The sequence below is a fragment of the Salvelinus namaycush genome, chromosome 13 (assembly GCF_016432855.1).
Source record: "Salvelinus namaycush isolate Seneca chromosome 13, SaNama_1.0, whole genome shotgun sequence".
NCBI lineage: Eukaryota > Metazoa > Chordata > Actinopteri > Salmoniformes > Salmonidae > Salvelinus > Salvelinus namaycush.
The window spans coordinates 23066216-23079778 of record NC_052319.1 but is presented as its reverse complement, the minus strand read 5'-3'; the positions used below and the strand labels follow the sequence as shown (position 1 = coordinate 23079778).

Sequence of the window (13563 nt, the reverse complement as noted above, 5' to 3'; positions counted from 1 at the left end):
AAGTCGGTTAGGACATCTACTTTGTGCATGACACAAGTAATTTTTCCAACAGTTGTTTACAGAGAAATTATTTCACTTATATTTCACTGTATCACAATTCCAGTGGGTCAGAAGTTTACATACAGTAAGTTGACTGTGCCTTTAAACAGCTTGGAAAATTCCAGAATATGATGTCATGGCTTTAGAAGCTTCTGATAGGCTAATTGACATCATTTGAGTCAATTAGAGGTGTACCTGTGGATGTATTTCAAGGACTACCTTCAAACTCAGTGCCTCTTTGCTTGACATCATGGGAAAATCAAAAGAAATCAGCCAAAAAATTGTAGACCTCCACAAGTCTGGTTCATCCTTGGGAGCAATTTCCCAAAGCCTGAAGGTACCACGTTCATCTGTACAAACAATAGTACGCAAGTATAAACACCATGGGACCACGCAGCCGTCATACCACTCAGAAAGGAGACGCGTTATGTCTCCTAGAGATGAACGTACTTTGGTGTGAAAAGTGCAAATCAATCCCAGAACAACAGCAAAGGACCTTGTGAAGATGCTGGAGGAAACAGGTACAAAAGTATCTATATCCAGAGTAAAACGAGTCCTATATCGACATAACCTGAAAGGCCGCTCAGCAAGGAAGAAGCCACTGCTCAAAAACCGCCATAAAAAAGCCAGACAACGGTTTGCAACTGCACATGGGGACAAAGATCGTACTTTTTGAAGAAATGTCCTCTGGTCTGATGAAACAAAAATTTAACTGTTTGCCCATAATGACCATCGTTATGTTTAGAGGAAAGAGGGGGATGCTTGCAAGCCGAAGAACACCATCCCAACCGTAAAGCATGGGGTGGCAGCATCATGTTGTGGGGGTGCTTTGCTGCAGTAGGATCTGGTGCACTTCACAAAATAGATGGCATCATGAGGAATTAAAATTATGTGGATATATTGAAGCAACATCTCAAGACATCAGTCAGGAAGTTAAAGCTTGGTCACAAATGGGTCTTCAAAATGGACAATGACCCCAAGCATACTTCCAAAGTTGTGGCAAAATGGCTTAACGACAACAAAGTCAAGGTATTGGAGTGGCCATCACAAAGCCCTGACCTCAATCCTATAGAACATTTGTGGGCAGAACTGAAAAGGCGTGTGTGATGCAAGGAGGCCTACAAACCTGACTCAGTTACACCAGCTCTGTCAGAAGGAATGGGTCAAAGATCACCCAACTTATTGTGGGAAGCTTGTGGAAGACTACCCGAAACGTTTGACTGAAGTTAAACAATTTAAAGGCAATGCTACCAAATACAAAGAGTGTATGTAAACTTCTGACCCACTGGGAATGTGATGAAAAAAAAGCTGAAATAAATCATTCTCTCCGCTATTATTCTGACATTTCACATTCTTAAAATAAAGTGGTGATCCTAACTGACCTAAGACAGGGAATTTTTACTAGGATTAAATGTCAGGAATTGTGAAAAACGGAGTTTAAATGTATTTGGCTAAGGTGTATGTAAACTTCCGACTTCAACTGTAATTGTTATTCAAATCTTTCTAGTAACAATGCCAGGAAAACAACTATTTGAAACAGATGTGTCTGAATGATGATGATGAATGTGCCTTTAACATCAGTGGGTATGCCATATCTAGTGACCTGTGTCAATTATATAATATAATAAATGATATTTCTACAGATGTAATTACAAAACACCAAAATATTGAAATGATGCAGCACACTCAATTGCTACGGATTACCAATCACTGTTTATTTGGTCAATACAACATTTCTAGCACATATCAGTGATACGCCTCATGCTCATGAACCTCATGCCACCGCTCATGCCTCCCATTCCCATGCCCATATCCCTGAAGTTCCTGTACTCTCCAGGCCTCATGTACATCTGCCTGCCTCTGAAGTGGGGCTGCTCATACATCAGCCAGTGGCCGTCCATCACGTTGCAGGACTGGCAGTCAGACATACGGTAACGCTCCTGTATGGAGTCACAGTCGTCCATCATCTCGTGCATCTGACCTCCGAAGTTCTCCCTCTCGTAGATCCTCATCCTGAAGTTTCCACGGTGCTGTTATTTGGGAAATACAAATATTTGAAATAATTACTGACTACACCATACTGTTGATAAACTCACAGGGCCAATATGATTTGTGTGATTATGGACTTCACACAGCTACTTCTAGTGGGATTGTTACAGCAGCCTGAATATCATATGGCTTACCATGGGGATCATGCGGCAGGACCTGATACCATCGGTAATTCCCATCATACTCTGGTAGTCTGAGTACTCTCCCTTCCTCATGAAGAACTGGTTTCCCATGTAGTTGGGGCGCTCGTACACCATGAAGCAGCCGCTCTGAACTCTGCAGGATTGGCAGCTGCTCATGTAGGAAGACATGTCAGGGCAGTCGGAGCTGCACTCATAAGAGCGGCCCTGGAAGTTCCTCTCCTCGTAGAAGGTGGCCTGAAAACACAAGGTATTTATTTATTATTTCTCAATGTATAATTCAATAAATACAACAAATATAAGAGGCTTTAAGTTTTGAATGTAAAGATGTAAGGATAATATAGAGATTAATGTATTTGAAATCATTTTCTAATAATGCTTACTCTTCCCATGTTCATGCCGGTGGTGGTCATTGTTGTTCACTGAGTTGCTGTGCTGTTGCTAAACTGATGTCCTGTCTGTGTTAACCCTTACTTTTATATCTGACCAAACCCAAAGAATCTGTGGGCCCCATTGTGTAAACCCCTGACCCAGCAACACAGCATAGAGGCCTATAGAGTGCTGAAGTACCATAGTCATGTTTCCACGTGACTGGGTCCCTAGAAGACTTAAAAAGCCTTTTTTTCATTGTGGAACAGGTCCCACAAAACCTTTAATAGAAACAATAGACTGTGGCAGTGACACCCATTGCATACATACAGTGTATTCGGAAAGTTTTTAGACCCCTTGACTTTTTCCACATTTTGTTACGTTACAGCCTTATTCTAAAATGGGTTGAATAGTTTTTACTCATCAGTCTACACAATACCCCATAATGACAAAGCAAAAACATTTTTTTGTATGCAAATGTATATACAGTGGGGAGAACAAGTATTTGATACACTGCCGATTTTTCAGGTTTTCCTACTTACAAAGCATGTAGAGGTCTGTAATTTTTATCATAGGTACACTTCAACTGTGAGAGACGGAATCTAAAACAAAAATCCCGAAAATCACATTGTATGATTTTTAAGTAATTAATTTGTATTTGATCATATTGTTCTTATTTTCCTCAATTGATCACCTACCAACAGAGATGCTTGTCTTCTGGCAGTACTACCAGTAGAGCTGGTATGTGTCTCTATGGGCCTTACTAAATGGACTGTTTGAAAATGTGAATATTTTTTATATTTTTTTAATAAATGTGAATCACATTTTTATTTGGCGTACCCCCGACAACATTGTACCCCAGTTTGGGAATACCTGCTCCAGATGGTGGAGCTGTAGAACCTTTTGAGGATCTGAGGACCCATGCCAAATCTTTTCAGTCTCCTGAGGGGGAATAGGCTTTGTTGTGCCCACTTCATGACTGTCTTAGTGTTTTTGGACCATGATAGTTTGTTGGTGATGTGGACACCAAGGAACTTGAAGCTCTCAACCTGCTCCACTACAGCCCCGTCAATGAGAATGGGGGCATGCTCGGTCCTCCTTTTCCTGTAGTCCACAATCATCTCCTTTGTCTTGATCACATTGAGGGAGATGTTGTTGTACTGGCACCACATGGCCAGGTCTCTGACCGCCTACCTATAGGCTGTCTCATCGTTGTCGGTGATCAGGCCTACCACTGTTGTGTCATCGGCAAACTTGATGATGGCGTTGGAGTCGTGCCTGGCTATGCGGTCATGAGTGAACAGAGGGTTCAGTAGGGGACTGAGTACGCACCCCTGAGGGGCCCCCGTGTTGAGGATCAGCGTGGCGGATGTGTTGTTACCTACCCTTACCACCTGGGGCGGCCCGTCAGGAAGTACAGGATCCAGTTGCAGTGGGAGGTGTTTAGTCCCAGGGTCCTTAGCTTAGTGATGAGCTTTGTGGGCACCATGGTGTTGAACGCTGAGCTGTAGTCAATGAACAGCATTCTCACATAGGTGTTCCTTTTGTCCAGGTGGGAAAGGGCTGTGTTGAGTGCAATAGAGATTGCATCATCAGTGGATCTGTTGGGGCGGTTTACAAATTGGAGTGGGTTTAGGGTTTTTGGGATAATTGTGTTGATGTGAGCCTTTCAAAGGACTTCATGGCTACAGACGTGAGTGCTACGGGTAGGTAGTCATTTAGGCTGGTTACCTTAGTGTTCTTGGGCGCAGGGACTATTGTGGTCTGCTTGAAACATGTTGCTATTACAGATTCAGACAGGGAGAGGTTGAATATGTCAGTGAAGACACTTGCCAGTTGGTCAGCGCATGCTCGGAGTACACCTGGTAATCTGTCTGGCCCTGTGGCCCTGTGAATGTTGACCTTTTTAACGGTCTTACTCATATTGGCTATGGAGAGCGTGATCACACAGTTGTCTGGAACAGCTGATCCTCTCATGCATGTTTCAGTGTTACTTGCCTCGAAGTGAGCATAGAAGTAATTTAGCTCGTCTGATAGGCTTGTGTCACTGGGCAGCTCGTGGCTGTGCTTCCCTTTGTAGTCTGTAATGGTTTGCAAGCCCTGCCACATCCGACGAGCTTCGGAGCCGGTGTAGTACGATTCAATCTTAGTCCTATTTTGACACTTGCCTATTAGATGGTTTGTCAGAGGACATGGCGGGATTTCTTCTAAGCTTCCGGGTTATTGTCTGGCTCCTTGAAAGCGGCTGCTCTACCCTTTAGCTCAGTGCGAATGTTGCCTGTAATCCATTGCTTTTGGTTGGGGTATGTACATACGGTCACTGTTGGGATGACGTCATCAATGCACTTATTGATGAAGCCAGTGACTGAGGTGGTATACTCCTCAATGCCATCGGAAGAATCCCGGAACATATTACAGTCTGTGCTAGCAAAACCGTCCTGTAGTTTGGCATCTGCGTCATCTGACCACTTCTTTATTGACCGAGTCACTGGTGCTTCCTGCTTTTGTTTTTGCTTTTAAGCAGGAATCAGGAGTATAGAATTATGGTCAGATTTGCCAAATGGAAGGCGAGGGAGAGCTTTGTACGTGTCTCTGTGTGTGGAGTACAGGTGTTCTAGAGTTTTTTTCCCCTCTGGTTGCACATTTAACATGCTGATAGAAATTAGGTAAAACGGATTTGAGTTTCCCTGCATTGATGTCCCCTGCCACTAGGAGCGCCACCTCTGGATGAGTGTTTTCCTGTTTGCTTATGGCCGTATACAGTTCATTGAGTGCGGTCTTAGTGCCAGTATCGGTTTGTGGTGGTAAATAGACAGCTACGAAGAATATAGATGTAAACTCTCTTGGTAAATAGTGTGGTCTACAGCTTATCATGAGATACTGTACCTCAGGTGAGCAAAACCTCAAGACTTCCTTAGATTTCGTGCACCAGCTGTTGTTTACAAATATACATAGGCCGCCACCCCTTGTCTTACCAGAGACCGCTGTTCTATCCTGCAGACAAAGTGTAAAATGCGCCAGCTGTATGTTATTCATGTTGTCGTTCAGCCACCACTCGGTGAAACATAAGATATTACAGTTTTTGATGTCCCGTTAGTAGGATATACGTGATCGTAGTTCATCTATTTTATTATCCATTGATTGTACATTTGCTAATAGGACTGATGGTAAAGGGAAATTAACCACTCGCCGTCAGATCCTTACAAGGCACCCAGACCTTCGTCCCCGATATCTCTGTCTCTTTTCCTGCGAATGACGGGGATGAGGGCCTTGTCGGGAGTCTGAAGTAAATCGTTCCCATCCAACTCGTTAATGTTTTGGTACTACTATTGGAGAGCCCTTCTTTGTCTACACCCATTCAGCATTGTTCTCACCCTCTTAAGCCTTAGCCCCACAAATCTCAAAGGGTTGATCCAACCGTTCTGTATTAACTTGCCAGCTACTTCCAGACATCTAAGAGAGAGAGAACAGCTCTCTAAGCAATACCCTCCCTATCGTGTATCTGTGGTTTTGTGTTCAGAGCGCACACTGGATGCTCTGGCCAATAAGTAGGGTTTTTCCGAAAGCTCTGACCTACAGTCAAGCACCCAAGCTAACTGGCTAACACTGGCTAGCTACTTCCAGACACATAATGAGAGAACACCCTACTCTGACCATTTTACTCACCCTAGCAGAGCTAGTTAGGCTTTTTTCATGTTATCCAGAGCGTTGGTGACTGTAACTGTGCTGCTGGCAACAATTTAATTATGCTTTGTTGCCAGATAGCTAGCTAACAGTACACTTTAACTTGAAATGAAAATACGTTAGAGTGGAGTCTTTTGTTAAGAAATGTAGCTAGCTAGCTAACTAAACAATGGCCCATAATCACAACTCATGACATTACTACCCTGCATGAATCTGCAGGTAGCTAACCAACCAGGTTATATGGCTATAACTAGTCAAGCAAATGTGTCTGAGATACGAAGAATAAGATCATACACATAACGTTAGCTAGTGACCCAGCCAGCTAATGTTAGCCAGTTAACAGTACACTTGAAATGAAACCACATTCTGTCAAAATTAGAAACATGTAATATCTGAAGATCTAACCGGTATACATCATGGTTGGACATGTCTCCTGTCTGATGCCATGCATGGGTGCCTTAGTGTGATGATGTAATCTAGACTGGTGTTTTCTCCATCTCCTTAGCTATCATACTCGAATTCTACTGATTTCAAAATTCGGTCCTCCAGAAAGTGGAGAGCTTACACATAACGTTAGCTAGCGAGCCAGCATAGCTAACGTTAGCTAGCTAACAGTACACTTTAACTTGACATTAGGTTTATGCAGTTTTACTACGCGATACATTTAAAAAAAAAGCCTTGTTCGACACGATTACCTAAAAATACTGACCAGCTCCAATAGACAGACGCGTGCTATATGGTAGACCAATCAAAACTCATCTCTCGGCATTTCCAGCCCACTCATTATCTCAGCCAATTATGGCTAGCGGGAAGGTTGCTCCCTTTTTCTGTGGCTAAACCAACTAGGCTTGATATTTTAAGAATTATATTAGTATTTACAGATGGCATACAAGTTTGATATTACGGCATATGAAAGTTTACATGTTCGAGAAGGCATTTCTGCCAAAAAAACGCATTTTGATAAAAAAATATGTTTTACTTTCAAGCAGCTCTCCTGTGAAGTCATGACTTGCGACATACGCCTAGTTTCCCGAATCAGGTCACAATTGGTTACAGGACCGTAAAACGGCAGCCATATCCTCCAGCGCCATTATCCTGAGCTCATTTTCGAGTCTCATAGCAAAAGGTCTGTATACTTATGTAAATAAGTTATTTCTGTTTTTGCACAAATTTCTAAAAACCTGTTTTCGCTTTGCCAGTATGGGGTATTGTGTGTAGATTGATGAGGATTTTCTTTTTAAATCAATTTTAGAATAAGGCTGTAATGTAACAAAATGTGGAAAAGGTCAAGGGGTCTGAATACTTTCCGAATGCACTGTATATCCATATGTGGGTGGTGGAGTCAACAAATCAGTTAACCACTTTGAATTCTATTTCAACATATGATTCTTATTCCCTCATGATCTCATTCATTCAGTGAAGTCAGTTAAATTCAACTTTTGTGTTAACCATAAAATGGAATCTTCTCACTCCATAAATTATCCAACTTTAATTTGATGTCAATATTATTTGTTTCTGGATCACATATGAATCCCATGTCCACCATGACAACATCAGCTATTCTATGATAATCTCCCTGTTCCATAATGGTTCAGAAAAGTTTAACATTTATTTGATGAGAATCAAATGAACAGAGAATCAACAACCTTTTTTGACAACAGTGTTTCAAAATGTTCATGATCAGTTACTACTCAGTTAGTCTATCCAGATTGTGGCTAACTGGGTTAGAAAACAGCATATTGGGTAAAAGTATGATTTGCTAGGTACATCACAACCACAATTTATTTACATTCCCTGAGTCTATGGTAGCCCTAATTCCTCATGCTTTTACAGGTTAAGAGTTATATTTCACTTATTGAGGAGATGCAATGTACATTATAAGTTGCCTGATTAGAATGAGGACTACAACACACATAACTAGCTAGCTACATGAATTAGACAAATCAATATTTTTTTGCAGAGTTGTGCCATCAAGTTATGTGTCATTTGACAACTTGGGACTGAGAATGTGCCATACTGTATGCTGGCGAGTTGGATGTCAAAGACCACTGTTTTTATAACGTCAAAAACTCTTAATAAAACCCTAATGTGATGGTAGTTACATAATCACTAAATGAGCAGTTGTTAGCAACACCTGCCACTGGCTGTTTTAGCTAACCATTGGGCTTGTTTGACATAGCAGCCAACAGTGCAGGCGACTGCCAACTGACTGATCTACAAAGAAACCTGCATCATAAATGACTACTCATTATTATTTGTAGATCAGTCAGTCAGTCACAATTTACCAATGATACATTAAGGTTTTGATCCTCTCTAACACGGCCAATGTCTTCACTCTAAAACTAGCTAGATAACATTATAAGGCTGGTTTTGACACCTGATTTCTCAGATGTTTTTCAAAATACATAGAGGAGAATGTGTAAATTGTGTTATTTACTTAGCAAGAGCTAATACAAGGACAATTGGAAAATCAGAAACAGGTTCATCGTTTAAAAAAAAAATTATTCATTAAAAAAATCAACAATAATATTATGGAGCTGTGCGTGTTCAAATATTTGTGGGTGAACACGGAGTACGAGAGGTGAAAGGTGTCTGGGATGATAGTGTGATGTGTGCCATGACCACTTTCAAACATTTCATGGTTGCAGATGAAAGATGTTGGGATTACAGAATGGGACAAGGAGATGTTGTGGCTCAGTTGGTCCCGTGTGGCTCAGTTGGTAGAGCATGGTGCTTGCAACGCCAGGGTTGTGGGTTCAATTCCCACGGGGGGACCAGGGTTCAATTCCCATGGGGGGACCAGGATGAATATGTATGAACTTTCCAATTTGTAAGTCGCTCTGGATAAGAGCGTCTGCTAAATGACTTAAATGTAAATGTAAATGTAATGTTGAAAATGTCTGTGAAGAAACATGCCAGCTGGTCTGCGTATGCTCTGAGAACACACCCTGGTATTCAGTCTGGCCCTGCGGCCTTGCGAGTGTTAACCTGTTCTAAAGTCTTACTCACATCGGCCACAGAGAGAGAGATCACACAGTTGTCAGGGACAGCAGGGGCTCTCATGCCTGGCTCAGTGTTGTTTGCCTCGAAGCAAGCATAGAAGGCATTCAGCTCGTTTGGGACATTTGCGTCACTGGGCAACTCATGGCTCGGTTTCCCTTTGTAATCCGTAATAGTCTGCAAACCCTGCCACATCCGACGAGCATCGGAGCAGGTCTAGTAGGATTCTATCTTAGTCCTATATTGACCTTTTTCATGTTTGATGGCTTGTCGGAGGTAGTAGCGGGCTTTCTTGTGAGCGTCCATGTCCCGTTCCTTGAAAGCGGTAGCCTGCCTGTAAACCATTACTTTTGGTTAAATATGTACAGTCACTGTGGGGACGACGTCGTCAATGTAATTATAGTGAGAAGCTAGTCAGCTAATTAGCTACTAGCTATTTAGTCATTGTTAGCCACTGCTAGCAGTCTTTACCTTTAGCACAGACACCAGAGGCTTTAGCCAGGATAGCCTGGATAGTATCTGCCAGTCTGCACAGCACAATATCAGCCCTGAGCATATCGGACTGCTTTTTTCCCCACTACATCACCGGATTCATGCCGCAAGCTCTGGACCATTACACCGGATCACCGCAGCTAGCTGCTATTGAGTGGCTATCGTGGCTAACGCCCTTGTCCACCAGTTAGCCTAAAGCTAGGCCCATTCCCCCGGCTAGCAAACGAGGTACACCAACTACAAAACCTTTCTTGCCAATTGGCCTGGACCCTTTGTCGACACGGAGCACCGCCAATCCATCACGACTAGTCTGCTGACGTATTTTGGCAGATGTGCTCTCAACCGGCCTCTGCGTCGTGGATGTCAGTGAGGACCCAGCTACAAGCCCCTACAAGGTCCCTGAAAATCTCATCCACAAAGGCTTGGAAGACTGACAGAGCATTCATCAACCCGTACGGCATGACGAGGTACTCATAATGCCCTGAGGTGGTACTGAATGCTGTCTTCCACTCGTCTCCCTCCCGGATACGCACCAGGTTGTAAGCGCTCCTGAGATCTAGTTTAGTGAAGAAGTGCGCCCCGTGCATTGACTCAATCGCTGTGGCTATGAGAGGTAGCGGGTAACTGTACTTCACAGTGATCTGGTGAAGGGCTTGATAGTCAATACACGGGCGCAGACCTCCCTCCTTCTTCTTCACAAAAAAGAAACTCGAGGAGGCGGGTGAAGTGGAGGACCGAATGTACCCCTGACGCAGAGATTCGGAGACATATGTCTCCATAGCCGCCATTTCCGCCCGTGACAGGGGATACACGTGACTCCTGGGAAGTGCGGCGTCTACCTGAAGGTTTATTGCACAACCCCCCGACGATGCGGTGGTAATTGAGTCGCCTACTTCTTAGAGAAGGCGAGAGCCAAATCGGAATATTCGGGGGGAATGCGCACGGTGGAGACCTGGTCTGGACTTTCCACCGTAGTCGCACCAATGGAAACCCCCAAACACCTCCCCGAGCACTCTCGCGACCACCCCGTGAGAGCCCTCCGTTGCCATGAAACAGTGGGGTCATGACAGGCTAACCAGGGAAGGCCTAGCACCACGGGAAACGCAGTAGAGTCAATGAGGAAGAGACTGATTCTCTCCCTGTGACCCCCCTGCCTCACCATGACCAAAGGAGTAATGGGCTACCTGATAACGCCGGACCCTAATGGTCGACTGTCCAACGAGTGAACTGGAAAGGGCCTAACCTCTGGAACAATGGGGATCCCTAAACTATGGGCGAATGCTCTGTCGATAAAATTCCCAGTTGCGCCTGAATCGACGAGCGCCTTATGCTGGGAATACGGGGAAAACTCAGGAAAGTTGGCTAGCAGAAACAGGTGGGCAACAGAGGGCTCTGGGTGAGAATGTTGCAAGCTCACCTGGGATGACGCCAGAGCGCTCTGCCTGCTGCCTCGACCCCCAGAGGAACCAACCCGACACCGACCGGCAGTGTGACCTCTGCGGCCACAGATGGTGCACATGAAGGCCCCTCCTCCGGCCTCCCTGAGCGCAGCACCCCCTAGCTCCATAGGCACCGGAGCGGTGGTGCTGTGAGATGGAACCGACAGAGCCGCGTCTGAACGTCCGCGGGTGACCAGCAGGTTATCCAGCCGGATGGACAGGTCCACCAGCTGATCAAAGGTGAGGGTGGTGTCCCTGCAGGCCAACTCCCAACGGACATCCTCGCGCAAGCTGCAGCGATAGTGGTCGATCAGGGCCCTGTTGTTCCATCCCGCTCCGGCGGCCAGGGTCCGGAAGTCCAGGGCGAACTCCTGGGCACTGCTCATCCCCTGCCTCAGGTGGAAGAGACGTTCACCCGCCGCTCTACCCTCGGGCGGGTGGTCGAAGACTGCCAGGATGCGGCGGGTGTACTCCTCGAAGTGGTCCAGCGCCTCATCTCCTTCTACCCACACGGCGTTAGCCCACTCCAGGGCTTTCCCAGAGAGGCACGAGTCGAGGGCGGTCACCCTCTCACGTCCCAAAGGAGCCAGGTGGACGGTCCTCAGATACAGGTCCAGCTGCAGCAGGAACCCCTGGCAGCGTGCCGCTGTCCCATCAAACTCCCTGGGAAGGGCGAGAATCCCACTGGGACCGGGTGCAGGGGAGGCGAGTAGTGGAGACCCCTGTTGTGCTGGTGGGGGCGCTGGAGGGACTCCCTGTCTCTCCCAGCGGTCCATAGTCTGGACGACGCGGTCCATGACAGCGCCGAGATGGTGAAGCATCGTGCATTTGGGCCAGGGTGTATATTAAAGTTCTCCTGTTATCACCCATCTCTGATCTCCTGTGCCTGACTTCCCGGCAAGCAGTCACTCACCCCCACAATGGGGGCACCCGCTCATGCTGACTCTATTGATAGGTGTGGAATTCTGTAACGGGGTGAGTGACTGGTTGCCGGGAAGTCAGGCGCAGGAGAGCAGAGATGGGTGATAACAGGAGAACATTAAGAACATTGCCCAAAGGCATAGGCGAGTTAGCACATAGCACAACTACGGTAACATGAACAAAACAAACAAACCTAGGTTTGAAACAAACCTATCGCAAGCCAGCCTGTAGCGTAACACCCTACACAAAGAACAATTCCACACACAGACATGGGGGAAGCAGAGGGTAATATACATTTAGTCTGATGAGGGAATGTGAACCAGGTGTGCGGCGAAACAAGACAAAACAAATGGAAAATGAAAGGTGGAGCGGCGATGGCTAGAAAACCGGTGACGTCGACCGCCGAACGCTGCCCGAACAAGGAGAGGGACCAACTTCGGCGGAAGACGTGACGGTTTTGTTGCACTACTTTGCTTTATCTTGGCCAGGTTGCAGTTGTAAATGAGAACTTGTTCTCAACTGGCCTACCTGGTTAAATAAATGAAATGCACATTTTTATATTTGGTAACACTTGCTTATTTACCATCGACTCCAACCCCATTTGATACATTGAACGTATGTGGGTAAAGTAGTGTCTACATAGGGGTACAGGTTGTGAACACACACAAAAGCTCTGACAAAGGCCTTGAGGCCGATACGTAAAGCTTAATAAAGAGTAGTGATACTAGCAAGAGCAGTGTGCGGGATTCTTCTTTTTTCTCATCTTATTCAACTGTTACCATGCACCTGCAACAAAGATAGCTCAGATGTGCGAGTGCCTTTTAAATTTAGATTATTATAATATACAACAGTAAATAAACGAGTTGTAAAAATGATTTGCTTAACAATGTACACGTGTATTGGCATTCTTCCAATACAAGTGCACATTAATACATATGTATTTAGGTAATCATTTAGGTACACATTGTTACCTAGTACAACTTGTTTGCTGCATGTCTATTTACACCTTGACCGTGGTTTTATAGATATGAGATTTGTAAACAAATGCAAATGAATTGTTGCTAACCTTCCTCCCACCCTATAATTATTATTTTAGATAACTCTGTTATCTCTTAAAAATGTTTTATGTGAGTTTATTTGAAAATCATAAAAATTGTACATTGCAAAATAATATGGCAGGATCAAGTAATATTTTCTAAATTAAAGATTTTAAATATCACTAGATATTATTTTACATCAGTATACATCTATTGTGAACAAACAGATATCTACACAGAAATTTGAAATGCTAAAGATGTAGGAGAGTGAAATAATGAAATGTTTAAACATGATGTGCTCTGAGTAAAACAATCACAAAAATAAGAAAATGTAGCAGTTTTAAAATGTTGAAATAAATTTAATCAACAATTTCCGTACAACCTTTGAGAAAA

The 13563-nt window shown here is 44.4% G+C and overlaps 1 protein-coding gene across 1 annotated transcript; it reads right to left on the bottom strand.

Annotated features, from left to right (window-relative positions):
• Positions 1-1775: 1775 nt before the first annotated feature.
• Positions 1776-2641, bottom strand: LOC120057918 (gamma-crystallin M3-like). Its single transcript, XM_039006391.1, has 3 exons — positions 2612-2641; positions 2223-2465; positions 1776-2069 (listed from the first exon to the last, which is right to left on the bottom strand). Exons 1-3 carry the CDS (start codon positions 2639-2641, stop codon positions 1776-1778), a joined length of 567 nt encoding a protein of 188 aa, XP_038862319.1.
• Positions 2642-13563: the final 10922 nt, after the last annotated feature.